Here is an 18,411-nt window from a genome sequence, read left to right as displayed (position 1 = left end):
ATTTCAGTCTTAAATGATCAGCATAAGGCTTAGAAAAGATTTGCATGTGACCTAGATTTTGAGCACTTCTCAGCTAAAGAAATAGTGAAATTTCAACTATTTGTCATAATCACACAAGATTCAAAGACACAGCTTAGAATGAAAAGCAGTTTGACATAAGATTCTTTCGAACATCAATGACAATTGAAAAAATTCTAGTAATATGAAGCAATAAAAGCATCAACTAAAACTACAGGAAAGTTAGTACCTACTATCTAATAGCTCGCACGTGTGCATGTATACACATATTTATGCTTAAAATACCAATGTGCATCTTTCAGTATTTTTTGTTTAAATGATTTTTCTGTACCTTTTAGAAATGTTTCTATTTCTCTAATATAAATATTCCTATAAAGAAAGTATTTACCTAAAATTATTTAGAAAATTACTATTGAAACTGATGATTTTTCTTTCTCTCCTTTGACCCTCTGGTCACAGATCACGAAAAAAACATAATAAGCAAATCTGTAATTTGTCCTTCAGCAACTTTGGAAAATAAACACAGAAAACATAGTTAAAAACCTATTCAGAATTTTACTGTACAATTCACTGATTTTTTTTAACATGTTTCACTAATGATAACCAAAAATCTAAATTAAATGCCCAACCCTGTCAGCTTTTAAGAAAATATGTTTTAATTTTACTTTACTAGAAGCAATATCAGAAGTAAAATTAGTTCAAAGTTAAGAAAAAATCATGATACATTATTATGTTAACTCACAATGGAGGCTCAGTAAAAAGAATACAAGGCAAAGAATAGAATAGTGCACTGTGGTTTTATTGGTGGCAGCAATGACAATTTGCCCCTTCCATGTGTAAAAATTATTTAGCTTCATTTAACTAAGAACTTTAAAAAAGTCTTTTGTGGTGTCAGGTCCGAATTCCTTCTGCTCATATGAGCTTTCTTTGTTCCATCCTGCTGCTTGGAAAACCCCAGAAATTCTTCTAGAAGAAGTGTTCAGCAAGTTGGGAGCTGCCAGTGAATTCCCCCCGACTCCAAGAAGGTTTCTAAATGAAAAAACTAAAATACAACAGATAAGGACAAGAATATTGGACTAAAGAAACCTACCCCCCATCCCTGGGCTCTTTGTGCAACATAGACTTCACTGTCACTTCATTTTCTTCCTCTCTAAGAGTCGGTATCTGCTTTTCAGTACTTATGGAGACACAATTCTTTAAAGGAATAAATCAGAAGGCTGCACTTCAATGCAATAAATATGATCAGTCTAAAACAAAGAACACTTTCTGGTAAAGACCTCTCTCACAAAACCACAATTTCTTCATTGTTAAGGATTTCAATACAGATTTTATAGCAAATGTGACAAGGTGCAGATTAGTTCTGTCATGGAGCAAAGGAAGACCCAAAAAGCATATATGGACCAAGCACTTATAGGTTCAGACTCGTAGGTCCTTTCAATCTCCTACAAAAGGTCTGACCCTTCAAAAATCTCATTTCTGATTATTTGCTCCCCTTTGATTTCAGACTATTAAGACATTCTATACAGAAAATGTAACATCAGGATGTATTTTTTTTAATTGTTATATTCTAATTCCTGTATCGTGACTCTCTAGGAGCAGTCTTACTTTACAGACCTGCTAAAACTAGTATTTGACTCATACCCACATAAAATTCCCTGTGATAGAATGCTGACTTAGTGTTCTCCACCTCACACTGCTGGATATTAATAAACACAAATTCCTAGGTCAACTGCAACAACGAGGTACTGATTATCCCATACTTCCACTTTATCTCTCTGTCTTCTGATAAAAATCACGAGGTCAAGGCCTCCTGGTAGTCCATAGTGTTTGTCCCTCTCCATCTCTTTTAGAAGTCCCCTTTTCAAATAATGAAATACTGCAATAAGATCCCTTTAGAAACTCCTCTTCCCCAGACTGAACAGCTCCTTTGATCCAAATTCCACTTTCAAAAAACAACTCCGAATTTTAAAATCTTGAACCTCCTCCTACTTAAGACTCCTTGCAGTATAAAGATTTTGAACTGATTATTTGTTAATACTGATTCCAGAGATGCATGCCCAAAATTCAGCACCTGAATGAGTGGGCTGCACACTAATCCAGGAAGCAGTACAGCCTCATTTCCACATTGCTGCACACCATTACTAAGTCATCCTTATTAAATGATAAGAGATTATATAGATAGATCTAAAAGGTTTTGGGTATGAGTTGATACTTTGACTGTATGGACCTCATGCTTCATCTTTGATACAACCCTATCATACCCAATACAAATATGGCCAGCAAACTTCAGTTTTAGTTTTGTTTAAGTTGCCTTTGAGAACAAGATACGTTGGAATTTCAAATGTCACAAACCACAACATTAAAATTCAATGGAATTTACCAATTTATAACATAAAATAATCATCATCAATGGTTTTTAATCTCTTCAGGAAGAAGATATTAAATTACTTAACATAATAGAGAGACACTCCCTTTCAGTAAGTAAAGGTGTCACTAATAAATTATCTGGTGAAGAGGTAAAGCATTCTGCAGCAGAAAGTTGTGGTAAAATTATGTCTCACTGGATCCCTTAAAGCTTCCCTGATAAATCTTGTTTTCATTTAACAGGTTATTAAAAATTCAAAATAAAAATGAGAGCCATGCTCTCAAAAGATTTAAGAAATGAAAAAGAGGCAGAATCCATTTAGAAATCCACTTCTAGGAACTGACATTTAATATTCCTGAACTTTTACATTTCAAGACATTAAAGCTACGTTATTGTACAAGTCCAAGTAAGCTGAAAACAATTTAGAAAAGGACTGTGTTTGATTTTCTATCTCCATTTAAAATCAGTGAGGAATTGATTATACCAATTCTGGTATATTTTATTTTTGATTATATGATTATAATTTTGGTAATGTCCAATAGAAAGGAAAAGCTGTGAAGACTTATTTTCTATGCAAGGTAAGTTTTGATGCCAGATCTGCTGTCCATTTAAATCAGGATCCCATTATAATCTTTAAAACAAATTATGGGAACACTTGCAAGGAAAAATTACCTGTGCCTTAGAAAGGTTGTTCCTTATCTGCCAACAAGTAACTTGCTCTTAAGATACAGGAGTTACTACCACTCTCCCTGGTGCCTCATAGCTGACCAAAGCTAAGAAGAGTTTTCCAGACTTATACCGTAAAATTAGAGAAATACAAAAACTATTACCTAAGATACAAAAAAATTCTCTGGCTTTGACTGCTGTGTACGCTTCACGTCTCTCATTCAACTGATCACCCTGACACTGCTCAGGGCCAACTGTGCTGGTTAAAACTCTGCTCAGTGCATATTCCAAAATAATTCCTGCATGAACTGTCACAAGCCATGCTTCATAATAGCGATTGATACATGTAGTTAAAATAGAAATTTGAATTATATTGGCAAAAATGGAGCAATTATCACCTCTCTTACATTGTCAGTACCACCATAAATGAAAAATAGATTTTAACATATATTCTAAAAAGTAGAATCATATGTTATTGCACACAAAAAATATCAAAAGGAAGAGATAAGCAGCACATGTTAAGCCAACAAAAGGTTGACTGGAGTAATGAAAAGAACAAAAAAAAGAGATTGGTAAAAATAAACTGGCTAGTAAAAAAAAATCAGATTCAAGATAAAGACACACTGTGGCTGTACATCAAATATTATGTGACTTACCAAAGCTTTCTTTAGTCAAGATAGACTTCTGACCATCTTTTGTAAATTACAGATTTAGAAGATCAACCAGTGAAATGAAAGCAGCAGAGCTTATGAGATTTGTTTAGTGAAATTACTGTAACTGTTTTATCTGGCTGGCCTTTTTAAATTTATGAATGTATACAGCAGGTGTCTTTTCTAAGGATGATATATAATCCCTTAATTTCTGGTAATTAATAAAGTATAGGTGCAAGTATATCCTCAAGATTCAGAGTATCATAAATATACTTTGTCTTTGCACCTCCCTATTTAACAATTTCATATTTCCCCTTCTCATGCAAGCAAAACAACAGAAATTATCTCTATTCACATAAATGGCTTATAAAAATAGAATATGGGACCTTGGATAGAGCTAGACAGTCCTGAGTTCAGCAGGGACTGCAGTCGCTTGTTTCAAATAAGCTGGTCTAATGTATGTGAATCAGAAAATCTTGCTGCTGCTGCTCTCAGGTGAAAAAGCATCAGGAAAAAGCTTGCTGAGATCACATGAGTCTTGACATAAAGCAAAAGGCAAAAGCTATTTGTTGAAGTGTTTTTATTGCTTTCCCTCTTCCCACAGATATATTAAGTCCGCCTAAGCTACAAAATTCAGAGAAACAGAGAAATCCAACTTCTACCATAAACATACCAATATCCCTAAGAAAAGTATAGAACAATCCAGATTCGTTTACATTGAAATCTAAACCAATACATAAAGCACCAGTAGCTTATATTTACCTTTATTTCCATATTAATCAGTTTCTAGCTCGGGGGGGTTGATAAAATTGTTGAGTGGGTCGTGTGGACCGCCGTGGCTGACCATCACCTCCTCTGCGGAATTCTAGAGTTTGGTCATACGTTTCTTCTTCCTCATCCTGCGGGTAAATAGCATTGTTTTAAATGAAAGAGGTGGAAAATGCCTTGCACGTGAGATGGTATATGCACACATACATACACACATCACATACAGACATATACATGGAAAGGCGAATCCATGCACACATAGCAACTGCTGCTTCTGTGCTGATGACCACTTAATAACTGAGGTATGGGAGCGGACTTTTCAAGCCTAGGAAAGCTAACAAAATCAGGCTAGCAAATCTCAAAACTCAATCCCCATGGCAACAGAAGTTATTAAATATTTGCAGGGAAGAAAAAAAATCATATGCATTAAATAAAAATTATTTCCAAGAGTCATACAGGCAACAAACTCAAGAAGCAAGGTAACCTCAACAACCTGCCAGAGTGAGAGAAATATCAGCTTTCAGGAGTTCACAAATGTGTGTGGAATGAAATAAAATAATTAGGAAATAGAATTACAAGGAATGGCTCTGGAAATATGCATGCTAAATACACACATCTGAAACACCAGATAAAAATCTATGAGGTAGTAATAATGAAAAAAGCCTACAAGTAAAGTGAACAATTTAGAGATGTATTTTCTATGTGCAGCAATAATACACGCTCTGAATAATGAGAGGGGAGGTAAACCTATTTGCAATATTCAGTCGCTCTGAGGCATCTTCATACCAGAAAGATATTCACAAAGTATACAGAATTCAGAGGTGAAAAAAAAAAAATAATAAAAAGAATAAATTTTAAAATAATCAATATACTGGAGAGTGACTTACAAAGATTAAAATAACTATGTATTTATTTTGGTCAAGAAATATTGAATGGAAAAACATTCATCTAGTGGAATATCTGAAGGTGGTACACATTGAAGAGTGAGAAAAATTTTAAGAGTGTAAGAGTTTATATCAAAGAAAAAAATATAGGCTGAAAAAATAACAAAGATCCTGAGAATGAGCATGATTGTCAAATGCTGTCTCAGAAAAACACATTTGATTTCACTTCTTTAATATCTTTATACTGTAGCAGGCACCAGGTCTAGTGGGAACTTGCTGGAAGAAATTTACTTTTGGGAAAAAGTCCTGGATATGTAACTCTCATCCCTTTTAGTCACAACATAGAAACATAAAGCAACACAAAGCAAGAGCACCAAATGATTCATTAGAAGTTCATCAACAATTCCAACACCCAGGAACTGTCAGAGTGCAGCATGCACATAACAGATTAAGTCAAAGCAGTAAATATTTCACTTCAAGCAACAGAAAGGAAAATCTACAGCTTAAGTTTCTTTCTGTTGTGAAAAGTGAGATCTTACTCAAGAAACCTCTCGTTCTGAATTAGCATGAATATCAATAAACATGCATTTTTAAAGCAACAGTTTCAAACAACCACATTCCTCATGGTAAGGTCTCCTATTTACAGGGCACATCTGTGGTCACAGCTATATTTCCAGATTAAGCATTACTACAGAGAGCCTGAAACAACTGTGGAAGAAAACAGATTTTTCAGCACTGAATACAGCATAATTGATTTATATCTCTTAGTTTCACTGTAGCTGAAGGCCAAGAAACAGAGTTCTGCTGTAAAACCTTTCTCAGTGTACTTCTTTTACCACCTGTAGTACTATAAATTCTCTCATATAAAGAGGTTCAGTCAGAGACACTGATTATCCAAAAAAAAAAAAAAAAATAATCAATAGAGCATTAGATGTCTAACACAGAAGTCCACACAGTTTGCAATATTGCTAGCCCTAGTACAAACACTCAACTTAATATATGAGATCATCTCCCATCAGTGACAATGCAAGCTGCACTAGCAGCAAATATTAAAAAGTAAGCTAAATACCTGAAGTGGTCTAAATACCTTTAGCTCTTTCAGTATACTCTCAGAAACATGAATAGCTGAAAACAGCACAGAAATTAAATAGTTCACTGTATAGCATCTCAGCTGTAATAGTCAACCTCTTTCTGAGGGTAAGCCCATCAGAGTAAATTTCTACAGCAGCAAATCATCAAATCTCAAAGTTAGTGTTGTTGATCCTTTGAACTCAGTAAAGACAAATGAAAACCAATATTTGTCTTACACACTTTGATTTTGGTGTAATTGTCCTTGCACAGTAAATGAAAAGCTTCACATGCTTGCATTCCAAATTAAGAAATGTTATTGTGATACGCAAGAGTAAAATGTGAAATGACATTCACTTTCTTGAGGCTCTGAATAATGTGGATGTGAGCAATGCAGCAAATGGTAATATCAAATGAGTAACAGAACACCTTTCAAGTGTTCCCTTATTCCTTTCCATGCACAGTGGCTCCACGCACAGTTACTGACTGTCCTGTTAAATTCTGCCATCTTCTCATCAGATGACACATTGTCATTCTTGGGTCTTACCTATTCATGTTTGATCCTAAATGGATTCAATGTCCTCCAAAACAATTAGCCAAACCTTTATCAAAAAAATCTTACTTTACAAGTAACTGAATTTATTTTCTGTCATAATTTCTTAATCATTGACCCTCAATTCACTACTGCTGATCTTTCACCATTTATTGCCATTTTATTTTCACAGGATCACAGAATATATAAAGGTTGTAAAGGACCATTGGGGGTCATCTGGTCCAGTCTCCTGCTCCAGCAGGGTCATTCCAGTGCACATGGCACAGGATTGTGTCCAGACTCTTCTTGAATATCTCCAGTGAGGGAGACTCCACACCCTCTCTGGACAATCTGTTCCAGTGTGTGGTCACTTGCACAGTAAGAAAGTTCTTCCTCACATTCAAGCGGAACTTTCTATGCAGAAGTTTCTGCCCATTGCCTCTTGTTCTATTGACAGGACGACCAAGAAGATTGTGCCTGAATCCTCTGGACACCCTCCCTATGTTGTACAGATTTCACTCCCAGTCTTGTTCAAGCAAAACAGGCACAGCCTATTTATCGTTATTTCTATTTTAAGGAAATTTCTTACTACCTTAAAGAAACAATGCTATTTTATGGACTTTTATCTCACTTTAAAATTTCTCCACCCTACACTAAAAACTGCCGTTTTCTGGAACAGCATGCACTCTTTGTAGGCAAAACTATGCATATCTTATGTTTACCTCTTTGCTTCTTCTGTACTTCAACCAAAAAATATTATCTGTCTATACTTCTTCCATTATAACTGCAGTCAGTTAGCTCACACATCTTGCATCAACTCTACTTTTTCAATTTTTCTCACTGCTTGTTTTCAATTTATCAGTTGCTTGTGACTCATTCTAAATTATTCTTATCCATATAAGATCTAGATTGCATTTTATAAAGCAAAGGTGACCACAAATCTCTCTTAGAGCATCTTCACTCTCCTTCTATTACCCATAGAGGCTTTATATTAGAACATTGCTCTCAAAACCTATGTATTTTATTATCTCCATAATTCAGCTTATTTTTCATTACTTATCTAAAATTCCAGATCCAGGGCTCCGTTAGCACTTACACAATGCCCACCTCGCACTGTAAACACTGAGATTAAATGATAGCACTAAGCACAACTGCAAAAGACAGGAAAAACTGGCAGATCCATAGGAAAAAGGATCCAAGGAAAGGTTCACAATGCAAACACTGAAATGCACAAAGAAATTTCAGCACTAACAGATTAGAATGAAGAGAGATAGGATGGATTCTTTAGGTTTCAAAAAACAGGACAAACAGGGAAGGATAAGTAATTTGAAAATTCATTTCCATTCAAAGTTTTGCTGTAAAAATCTGCTGTAACTTTTGATGATTTTTTTTCCCATCTCATAAGAAAAGTGAGAACTAAACAAGGGTAAAATGGGAATATATTTTGGACCCATATGCTCTGAAGAGCTTGTACCACCACCATATTTGACCATTTGAGCTTACTGAATCAGCAAGTAACTTCAGTCCAGACAAGTGACTACCAGTCTTCTTTTACATAAAAAATTCAATGGATTTCATGGCTGCAAAATACAGTTATAAATCCAGCATTTAAAATGCTTTACCAACCAATTTATTTTTCACATGAACACTAATAAAACAGAGTAAATTTATTCTTCATTAAAAGCTTTCTCTCTGAATTTCAGCTGCAAGACTTCTTTCACTGCATTCAAAACAACTGTTTAGAGACTTTTTTTAAAAAACACAGTAATCTGAAGTGAATATTTACTGAATAAATTCTGAGAATGAATGGGTGGATTACAGTAAAGAACCAGACAGAACTTACACATTTACATAGAACCTTTGCTGAATGCTGTGCTCACATACATTTAGGAAACAGTTGCAAGTCACAGCTGATCAGCTCCTGCACTTTTGCCACTTACAAAGCAGTTACCTCTGTCTATTACTGCTTACAGACAGAAAATTCTGCTCCATTCCCTGGGCCCTTCTGCTGAAGCTTTTCAATTATAGCTCTCAGTGGGCTATTAAGGGATGAACACCCAAGCCTGTGCAGGGAAGCATGAAGAAGCAGCATGTAGACAGTGTGGGGCCAGGGACCATGGGATGAAGAGGAGACAGAAGGCAAAGAAAGCAGCGATATTTTCCATTTAAGTAGTGTCAAACCTCTGTTTCAGTTAAGCTGTAGTTTTAACTTCACCACACACTGAATGTATGGGAAACTTGCTGGTTCAGTACAAAGAGAGTGTTGGCTTCCTTGTAAAATGACTTTTTCTTTCATGTGCATTTCAAATTCCATTTCCTGATCGAGATTTAATGCCTCTTTACACTGCCCACTCTGCAGGCAACAGCTGTCTCCTGCTGCTAAAACACCAAGTGATCTCTTTTTTGCTGGTTAAATTCCTTTCTCAGATTTTGCTTCTTTTGCTTATCATCCATTGTTCAGCTCCTTGAGTACATGCTTTGGTTTTTGCATTTTCTACTTACCAGTGCTTGGATCAATCAAAAGCAGACTGCAAGATTATCCAGACGAATCAAAAAAAGAAAGCAGAGAAAACTCATACTATGACCACATTGAGAAATTCACAAGTATTCTAGAAATAGTTACATGTAATTATTTTTTAATTATTTTATATGCAATATATTATATATCCTATAGTTGCATGAAAAAAAAAAGATTTGCTGAAGTGTCTGCAGTATTCTCTGGAGCTTCTACTTTATCTGAATACTTAAATGGATTCTTTGAACTCCATAACAACTAAAAATGAAGTAGGATTTTGTATGGGGTGGGGAGAAATAGGTTTGTTTTACAACATTAGAGTGGCTTTAGGCTGTAATTTCAAAAATTACTATCAAATGAGGTGTAAAAAATTAAAGTAAAAGAGGAAGTATGACTAATGTAGATTTTCCAATGATCTTAACCAAGTACTGACTTTATTTTGAAGTGTCTGTTACAGAATAATTCAACATATTTGTTCTCCATCAATTTTCTTTGCAAGATAGGCTTCTTACCTAAAATATCAGTTCCTTTCACAGAGTAATCTTCTCTCAGGGTAATCTGTGTAAGCCTGCAGATGCTCACTTTTTTTTCCCCGCAGTGCGCAACACATCTGTATTAAGACTGGGCCTGTGAGCATTCAAATTCCTGCCTTTCAAAAAATACCTACTTTATTCTCTAGCTCTGTCCAATCTGTGTTTCAGGCCAGCCTTCTTAGGCATCAAAATTATGATGAGAGGAACAAGTGGGGTTCAAGGTTATACTGCTAGATCTGCATATGGCTGACCCCTGACTGACATCAGATCATTAATATAAACCCTTAGCCCTATGAATGCCTTATCTTCTGTCTGTAAAGAACAGGCAGGATAAGCAATTGTAAAGGATCTATAGGGTATACAAGTTCTTCTCCTACTTGAACCTCATGACCCAATAAGAACCTCGCTGCATACAGGACTTTGAAAGCATTAGGTAATTAGTACAGATAGGTGAGTATAAACCCATATATGCTGCATGTATAGTCCTCCATAGGTAACTCTGGTTTGACTTTTATGCCTAAAGCATCAATAGCTTTGCTAAAGTCTTTAGCCCTAGCTTCACCCCAGTAAAATAGTATATTAGGTAAAACAGTAGTGACAGAAATGGAAATGTCAAATGTATTATGGCAACTATTAGGAAATGTAATTGTCCTCAAAGGGATAAAATTGACTTACTGGATGGTACTACATGATTTACTAAAAAAACCCCCGTGATTTTGAACTGCAACTACCCAATTACTTTTTGTTGCCATTCTATATGCAGCAAGAATAATCCCTACCCATTTCCAATATATTTTAATCTACTATACTAGTGATATCTTTATCCTTCACTGTTTCTCAAATTCTATAAGATTTTGATGTGCTATACAAATAAAACTCTACATTGTACTTTCAAGCTTGTACAAAGCCTTTTATCCAAGAGAGAAAATCAGTTAATAATTCCCTAATGTAGAAGCAGTCAATTTCAACAGCTACTGACCATGTTACAACATTTTTTTTTTTTTAATGCCATTACAAATGCTGTAATGGCACTTAAAAAAAATTAGAAAAACAATAAAACATATACCCATTGTTTCCCTTATTTACACTTTAAAAAATGAAATTATCCTTATGAGGACATGTCTTTTTCTCCACTTAACATAAGTGGGCCACAAGAAAATATGTTCCTAACCACGGTATGTAAAACTCAGTGGCATGGAACTATCCAATAATAACTGTTGCTCTCCCACATTCCAAATAATAACTAATAAAAAGATTACCCTTCCCTGAGTAGTATTCTCTTTAGCATCTGAAATAAATTAATGATAAATATATTCTGTTGACTTTCATTAACCAAACCTCAGAAAAATTTATATTTTCTTGGGCAATTTCCATAAAATTCTATAAAGTACTCTCAGGGCCAGCAATTTTTCAAATAATGCCTTATGAAACAAATTAAAGTTACTAGATTTATAATAAAATTATTTGGTAATCCTGAAAAATTTAATATACACTATTAATTTTAATTAGAATTATCTCATTTTTCCTCTGGTGAAAATGTAAAGAACTTGAGCTTCAAAACCAGCTAATTTTTAAATGATTCTGCTAAAACCATACACATCCTGAGTTTCAAGTGAATCAATAAACATTAGAAAGGAAGCAGCAGAAAATTAATAGATTTTTCGGGAAAAAAAAATCAAGAAATGGAAAATAAATGGATGGGCAAGGAAAATAATTTCATACTTAATCTGAGACAACTAAAAGCAACAAAACAGTTAACTTGGAATCAGACATTTTTGTACTTCAGTGTTTCAACTGTGGAAACAAAGCACTCATTTGTTTTCTAAACAGACAATTTTTCGATTACATTTCCATAAAACAAGGATAATGTAAGCCTGGGGCATGATTATCCCATAGACACATTGCTGGCTTATTGGTTCTCGTTAAGGGTATTGCACAGTTTATTCCTACTAGCAGTCATTCACTCTGGCACACATGGAAATAAACATGCAACTCTTACTGTGCAGTTTGTGTTGAAATAGATGTACTTTCCTGCAATTTTGTCACTGTGTTCTCAATACAGGAAAAAGGAATAGATTTTAAAAATTCCTTACAAGTATATATTTAAGCCATTCAGACCATAGCCCTTTCACCAGTGAAGCTTTTTCACTGAACAGTATCAATATCAAACTATAAATATTTAAAGGGTTATTTTCAATTTCTAAAAGAAAAGTTAATACACTAAAGTGAGATATTCTATATAAATTAACACAGAACCAATGGACACATCAAGTTTTCTCCCTTCATCCAGAAAAAAGCCATAAACTGGAAGTGTGTTTGCCAGGCTGGTAATATAGACAGTCCTAAACTATAGCAAAAAAGAGTAACTTGCATAGACTGGGAATAAAAATCAGCAGTTCCTCTGCACAAAGTGCACTTGTGAGAAAAAAACATACAAGTCCATAGAAGAGAGGGGGAAGTATTTGCTGTATTGCTGAACCAGTTTTAGTACATAAACAGAAAATCCTGCCAACATAAATTTCAGAAAGAAAACACTCAGATAAATGTCATGCGAAATTATCTAATGCTTTCCTGTCAGGTCACAAAATCACTATCTTAAAATCACAAAATCTTAACAGGGAATAAGAGAGTGTTGGTCACATTTTACATGAAAAAGGAGGCTGTATGCACAACCTCACTCATTACAGAATTTGACATATGAATCCCCCAAGTCCCACACAGAGGTGTATGTTTAGTAAACAAACACATATGTGAATTTATTTGTGAATGACTGACTGCACACACACAAAAAAATATTTCCATAAATATAACACGGTAAAATTTATTTCCATAAATATGCAAAAAAATTCTAAAGAAATAAATATAAAACAACACCGAAGTAAAAACCAAAACAAAACTGCACACAGGTAGTGCAGGGACACAGCAATTTAAAAGTCTTGAAACAGAATCTGCCCATGAGACAACACAGAACAGGCCCATAAAAAGAAAGTATCTTAACTTGAAAGTCAGGACTTCTATATTACTTTTAAAATAAAATTTGCCAAATTGCAGCCATATTTTAGCTAATAACCATGACTTAAAAAAAAAAAATAAACCATCTAAAACAGATGCAAAAGACGATGATGGGAAAAATACGATTAAAAACATTAGGAGCTTTTTATACTGCTACAGGATAGACAAGTTGGTGGCTGGTCACAAATGCTGTTCCCCAGGACTCAGTACTGGGACCAATTCTGCTTTATATACTTATCAATGATCTGGATGAGAGGATCGAGTGCATCCTCAGTCAGTCTACAGATGACACCAAGCTGAGTGGGAATGTTGATCTGCTGGAGGACAAGAGGACTCTGCAAAGGATCTGGATCAATGGGCTGAGACCAATTTCAAGAGGTTCAAAAAGGCCAAGTGCCAGGTCCTGCACTTGGGTCACAACAGCCCCACAGGCTGGGGACAGAGTGGCTGTCCAGTGGAAAAGGACCTGGGGGTGCTGGTTGATAGCGGCTGAACGTGATCCAACACATGCCCAGGTGCACAAGAGGGCCAGTGGCACAGTGGCCTGCATCAGCAATAGTGTGGCCACCAGGACCAGGGCAGCGACTGTCCCCTATAGTGGGCACTGGCGAGGCTGCACCTTGAGTGCTTTGTCCGGTTCTGGGCCCTGCATTCCAAGCAAGCCATTGAGTGCTGGAGTGTACCCAGAGAAGGGCAACAGGGCTGGTGAAAGTTCTGGAACACAAGTCCTATGAGAAGCAGCTGGGGAAGCTGGGGTTGTGCTTAACTTGGAAAAAACGAGGCTGAGGGGAGATTTTATCACTCTCCACAGTTACTCTGAAGAAGGTTGTAGCAAGGCGGGGGTCAGGCTCCTCTGCCAAGAAACAAGCAAGACAAGAGGAAATCACCTCAAGTTGTGCCAAGAGAGGTTTAGATTGGATATAAGGAAAAATGTCTTCACAAAAACCTAGGTCAGGCCTCGGAGCAGGCTGTCCAGGGAAGTTGAGCCACCATCTCTGTAAGTATTTAAAAGACCTGTAGATGTGAAATTTAGGGATATGGTTTAGTGGTGGACTTGACAGTGCTAGACTAATGATTTTACTTGATGATCTTCAAGGCCTTTTCCAACCTAATAAATTCTATTGTCCTAAAACTGTAATATCTAATCTCCAATAATTTTTACATCTAAACAATAAATTAGGAACAAAGTAAAAAAAAAAAAAAACACCAAACAAAAACCACACACCCTATAAAATTTTCCATATGAAATCACTGCAGGATAAACCTGTAGCACCAATTTACTCACGTTCACAAGTACTTCCTTTCCCACTTTGATATGGAAGGAAGTCCATTTCCAGGTTGAGTGATGAACTTTTATTGAGTAGCTCACTCCTTCAACTGGCCTGAACTTGTGGAAGATTCAGCTCTTTCAGTAGGGACTCAGCTTCACTCCTCTCCCCAGACACTGATGAAACACTGTGACTTAAGATGCGATTTCCACCAGCTGGGCCTCAAAATGCCAAGCTGTGAGGATTGGTGATGTAACCTAACATCTGTCTGACATCATCAAAAAGAGGCTGATTATCCATATAGGGAAAAGAAGCAAGACTGGAATGGACCAGGTAGGAATTGCAAGCAAGAAGAGAAAGCCCACAAGTCTGCATCCAATATCTTGTAAAATTTTTTACTGTCAACTGTAGAACATTCATCAGCAGTGTCCTACATTGAAATGGGACACTGGGGGAGCTCTGTCAAAAAAGGAACAAAGAGTATAGCAACAACTAAACACCACTGCTTTCATTTGCTCCTATATGCCTTGTGACTCACAGTGGATGTCCTGTATGAGAACGTATAGTCTAGAGGAAGAACAAAAATGACCACATCTGAAAAGAGATGAAGAGAAGGAATAAATTCAAATAGGAAACTATTACATAACTATGCAAACCTTTTCTTCAAAAGATTTCATCAACTTAAGCCTACATGAAATAAGTTCTCAAGATTTTCACTAGGAAGTCTGAAGCAACACTTCCTATTAGGTGCCAAAGGAGGGAAAAAAACCAAAAAAAACCCACATAGGAAAAAACCCCACAAAAACAAACAAACAAAAAAAGCCCCACAAAAAGAAAAAAAAAAAAACACAAAAAACACACAGTTATAAAAGGGCTTCATAAGCATAGGAGAATAGGAACTGAGCAATGAGGTAGTCCCTGATACCTGCCTGCATAACTAAATGTTCCAGGTTGGAAAGTTAGAAGATCCTATCATGTTTGATGTTCGATACATGTGACATACACATTAAATACACAAAACATGAATTAAAAGTCCCTCTGTATAGCCATCATGTATTTATTGCTTTCTTATTAACCAACTCTCACTCTCATTAGAGAAACATGTTCCCCTTTGGCAAAGATCTCTTAAACACTCAAAGAGAGAACCTACAAAAAACATACAACCCAACTTTCTCAATCTCTTTCCTTCTACCCCTATCCCACCCCCAAAAACCAGCCCAAAAGATAATTTCCTATGTTCTAACATTTATGAAGAAAAAAAATCACCTTGCTGAAAAAAAATCACTTTCACAGTAAACTTCTTTCTTCTTTTAGTTCTTGTACTATAAAACCTACTTTTTTTTAGATATTATTACTGATAACACCAGCAGGTCATCAAACAAGGGAGAAAAACACTCAAGAACTCAAGCATTCCAGCTATTAACCATCCCTGTATAAGGAAACTTCAGTACATTAAGTAACTTATCTATTGAACATGTGCTGTATACATAAGAATGAGTAAGGTCTGGAATCACAGACATACACCCCACATACTCTACTCTCTAATGATTATATTCATCATCTCTTCTATTCTGCAATACCAAACCAACAGTATCATATCTCCCTTAGAAAGCAACCAGAAAGGAATACTACAATTCCTCTTATTTTCTCTTTAATTAAAATCCTTTGAATTAATCTATGAAATATGGACAAACTCAGAACATGGGAAAGTGAAGAAGACATGAGAATCAAGAGAGAAACAATGATGGCAAGAATAGTTCAGATATTTTTACACAACGAACTTCTTTTACTCAACATACTCAATCTCAACACAGACAATACAGAGAAATCCAAGCATAAAATCTTTCAGAATTCTCAAAATGAGATTCTGAAGAACTTTAATCACACTAGAGGAAGATCAAAAACAATACTTTAACCAGGTATAACTATGCTATCTCAAAACAAAATCGCAACTCATTTTAAAGGAAGGTATTTAGCAAGGAACAGTCTCAAAATAAACAACCCAAGGAAGGAACCCATATGCAGTCTCCAAATAATGGTCATTGTATGTAATTATAATTAATAACAAGGGGAGAGGGAGAAGAACATTGTAATGTTCCAAGTGTGCTGCTTTAACCGTAACAACTATTCTCAATAATTGCAAATACCAAGAAGAATATGTCCTTAATCTGACTTTTGCAGCTGGTAATAATTTGTAACAATATTTCCTAGTCTGATGACTGTGAAATGCTCAAGGTGAAGACTCAAATATATTTTACAATGCCTAATGATACAAACAGAAAATTGAAAGTCCCTGGTTTATGCCCAGTTGGTAGAAATTACCTCCTCAATTGAAATTTGCCTCCTTTTAGTTTATTAAAAAGTAAAATGCAGTTCTTTAACCACCTTTCAATGTCAGTTACCATGTTTCAGCTAAGGGCTAGTAACTTTCAGAGGAATTGCTAAATTGTGAACATCCGTCTATACTCCAACATGGATACAAAAAGACTGAAAAATTACGTAGTTTCTCAGAGGATAAAGGTGCTACAGAAAAACATTCCCTAGCAGTTGATCAAGGTAAGTGGTTTCCAAAAAAAAAAGTCTCTAAATAATTCCCCTTAAAAGAAGGCTGGGGAAATAAATTATTACATAAAGAATTATCCTGAGAGAGCCTGAAGGTTAACTGTGTGTAGGGCATATATGATGGTGTACTGTAAAAGATACAATAGAATTTAAGGCAATATTTCCAGTGAGTACAAAAAGTCTCAAGTAAGAAAAAAGAAGTTTAAGACAAACTTTGAAAAGAAATTTTTTCAGCCTAGGATCACAGGGGGAACATATCATCACATCTTGTCAAGATGGAAAGTAAGGCACATGCCAACAAATTCACTGCCTACATCTCAAGTGTTTTCATAAAGCCAAAAGATAGCTTTTTGTGGAAACTAAATTCACACTTGTAATGCTTTAGATTAATTTCAACAAATGTCTACCACCACTCAAGAAGATGAGCAGTCCAAAACACTCAGCCTTCATTTAATGAATTAAGTCACTGAATTATTTTAAACTGCAAAATTATTCTTGAGATTTTCCTAACAGTACAGAAGCCAAAGAATTAAAGATATCAAACCTTCTCTGATGCAATACTCAGAGGCATATTTTTTCTACAGGAATCTTAGAGCTGATTAATTAGACTGTACCATTCTCTTTTACCAGCCTTGGCTTTTTGTGCAGTCAGTGAGGACAGAAGCTAGATAAGAGATCCAACCAGGACACCTTTATCTACTGCACCTACTTAATTATTCATCAGGAAAGATTTCTTGCTTGACACACAACACAAAAAGACAACAGTGCGATACCAAAGGCATCCAGGCCTAAGAGCCATAAAGAAACAGCACCCAATCCTTCAAGTAGTTATTAGCCTGTCATAAAGACATTTGAATGGGTTTGATACCTCCATAAAACAGGCAGGCAAAAGTCTTCTCCAGCTTAAAGAAGTAGCTGTACCCCTTAACCATTTAATGGTTTTCACTGCTCATTACACTCCTGGGAAGAGATTCAAACACATTCGGAAAACTAACAGGAGTTTACATCTTCACTTACCTGAAATGGGACTGGTATGATCAAGCCCTGAATTACAGTTTAAGGTAATTCAACACACACAGAAGCTCTTAAAGCTCTGTGACAAGACACAATATTATCAAAATTGAACTCTGCACTGTCTTCCAGCAAGAATTAACTGCAATCCAAGATCCTGTCATTTTCCTTTCTCAGCTCATTCCTTACTGGAGGAATGAGTTGAGAAAACCTGCCAAGTCGATTTTCAGTCAGCACAGAACAAAACAAACTACAGAAAAACTAAGAACATTTATAATATTTATGCCTTAATAAAAATTTTTCCCTTCTAAAATCTTTATGCAAAAATACAGGGCAAGATACTGCAAGAAGAGGAAACTAAGCTAAACTATAGGCTTCACTTCATAATTGGAATTCTTAAAGAATTAGAATAATTGTAAGGAAAGAATCAGTAAGAATTCCAGCTTGTTTAGAGAAGAATCAGTTAAGGCTATAACATATATAAGTGAAACTACATAGATACATAAGGAACATGCCAATATTTATTTCCTTCATACAGCAGTAGAAAACAAAACAAGGT

General features: G+C 35.6%; 1 protein-coding gene across 2 annotated transcripts in view; it reads right to left on the bottom strand.

The window, feature by feature from the left end:
• Positions 1 to 798: 798 nt before the first annotated feature.
• The window catches only part of TDRD3 (tudor domain containing 3), a 95,178-nt gene continuing 77,565 nt past the window's right edge, over positions 799 to 18,411 (bottom strand). For both annotated transcript variants that reach the window (XM_040055085.2, XM_058419269.1), the window contains 2 exons: positions 4,462 to 4,598; positions 799 to 1,060 (listed from right to left, as the gene is read on the bottom strand). In XM_040055085.2, the coding sequence (XP_039911019.1) occupies positions 4,479 to 4,598 (120 nt within the window). In that variant the 3' untranslated portion in view covers positions 799 to 1,060; positions 4,462 to 4,478. The remainder of the gene's footprint in view (positions 1,061 to 4,461; positions 4,599 to 18,411) is intronic.

This window comes from Hirundo rustica, chromosome 2 (genome assembly GCF_015227805.2).
Source record: "Hirundo rustica isolate bHirRus1 chromosome 2, bHirRus1.pri.v3, whole genome shotgun sequence".
Lineage (NCBI taxonomy): Eukaryota > Metazoa > Chordata > Aves > Passeriformes > Hirundinidae > Hirundo > Hirundo rustica.
The sequence above is the reverse complement of the archived record's forward strand: the minus strand, read 5'-3'. Positions and strand labels throughout refer to the sequence as shown.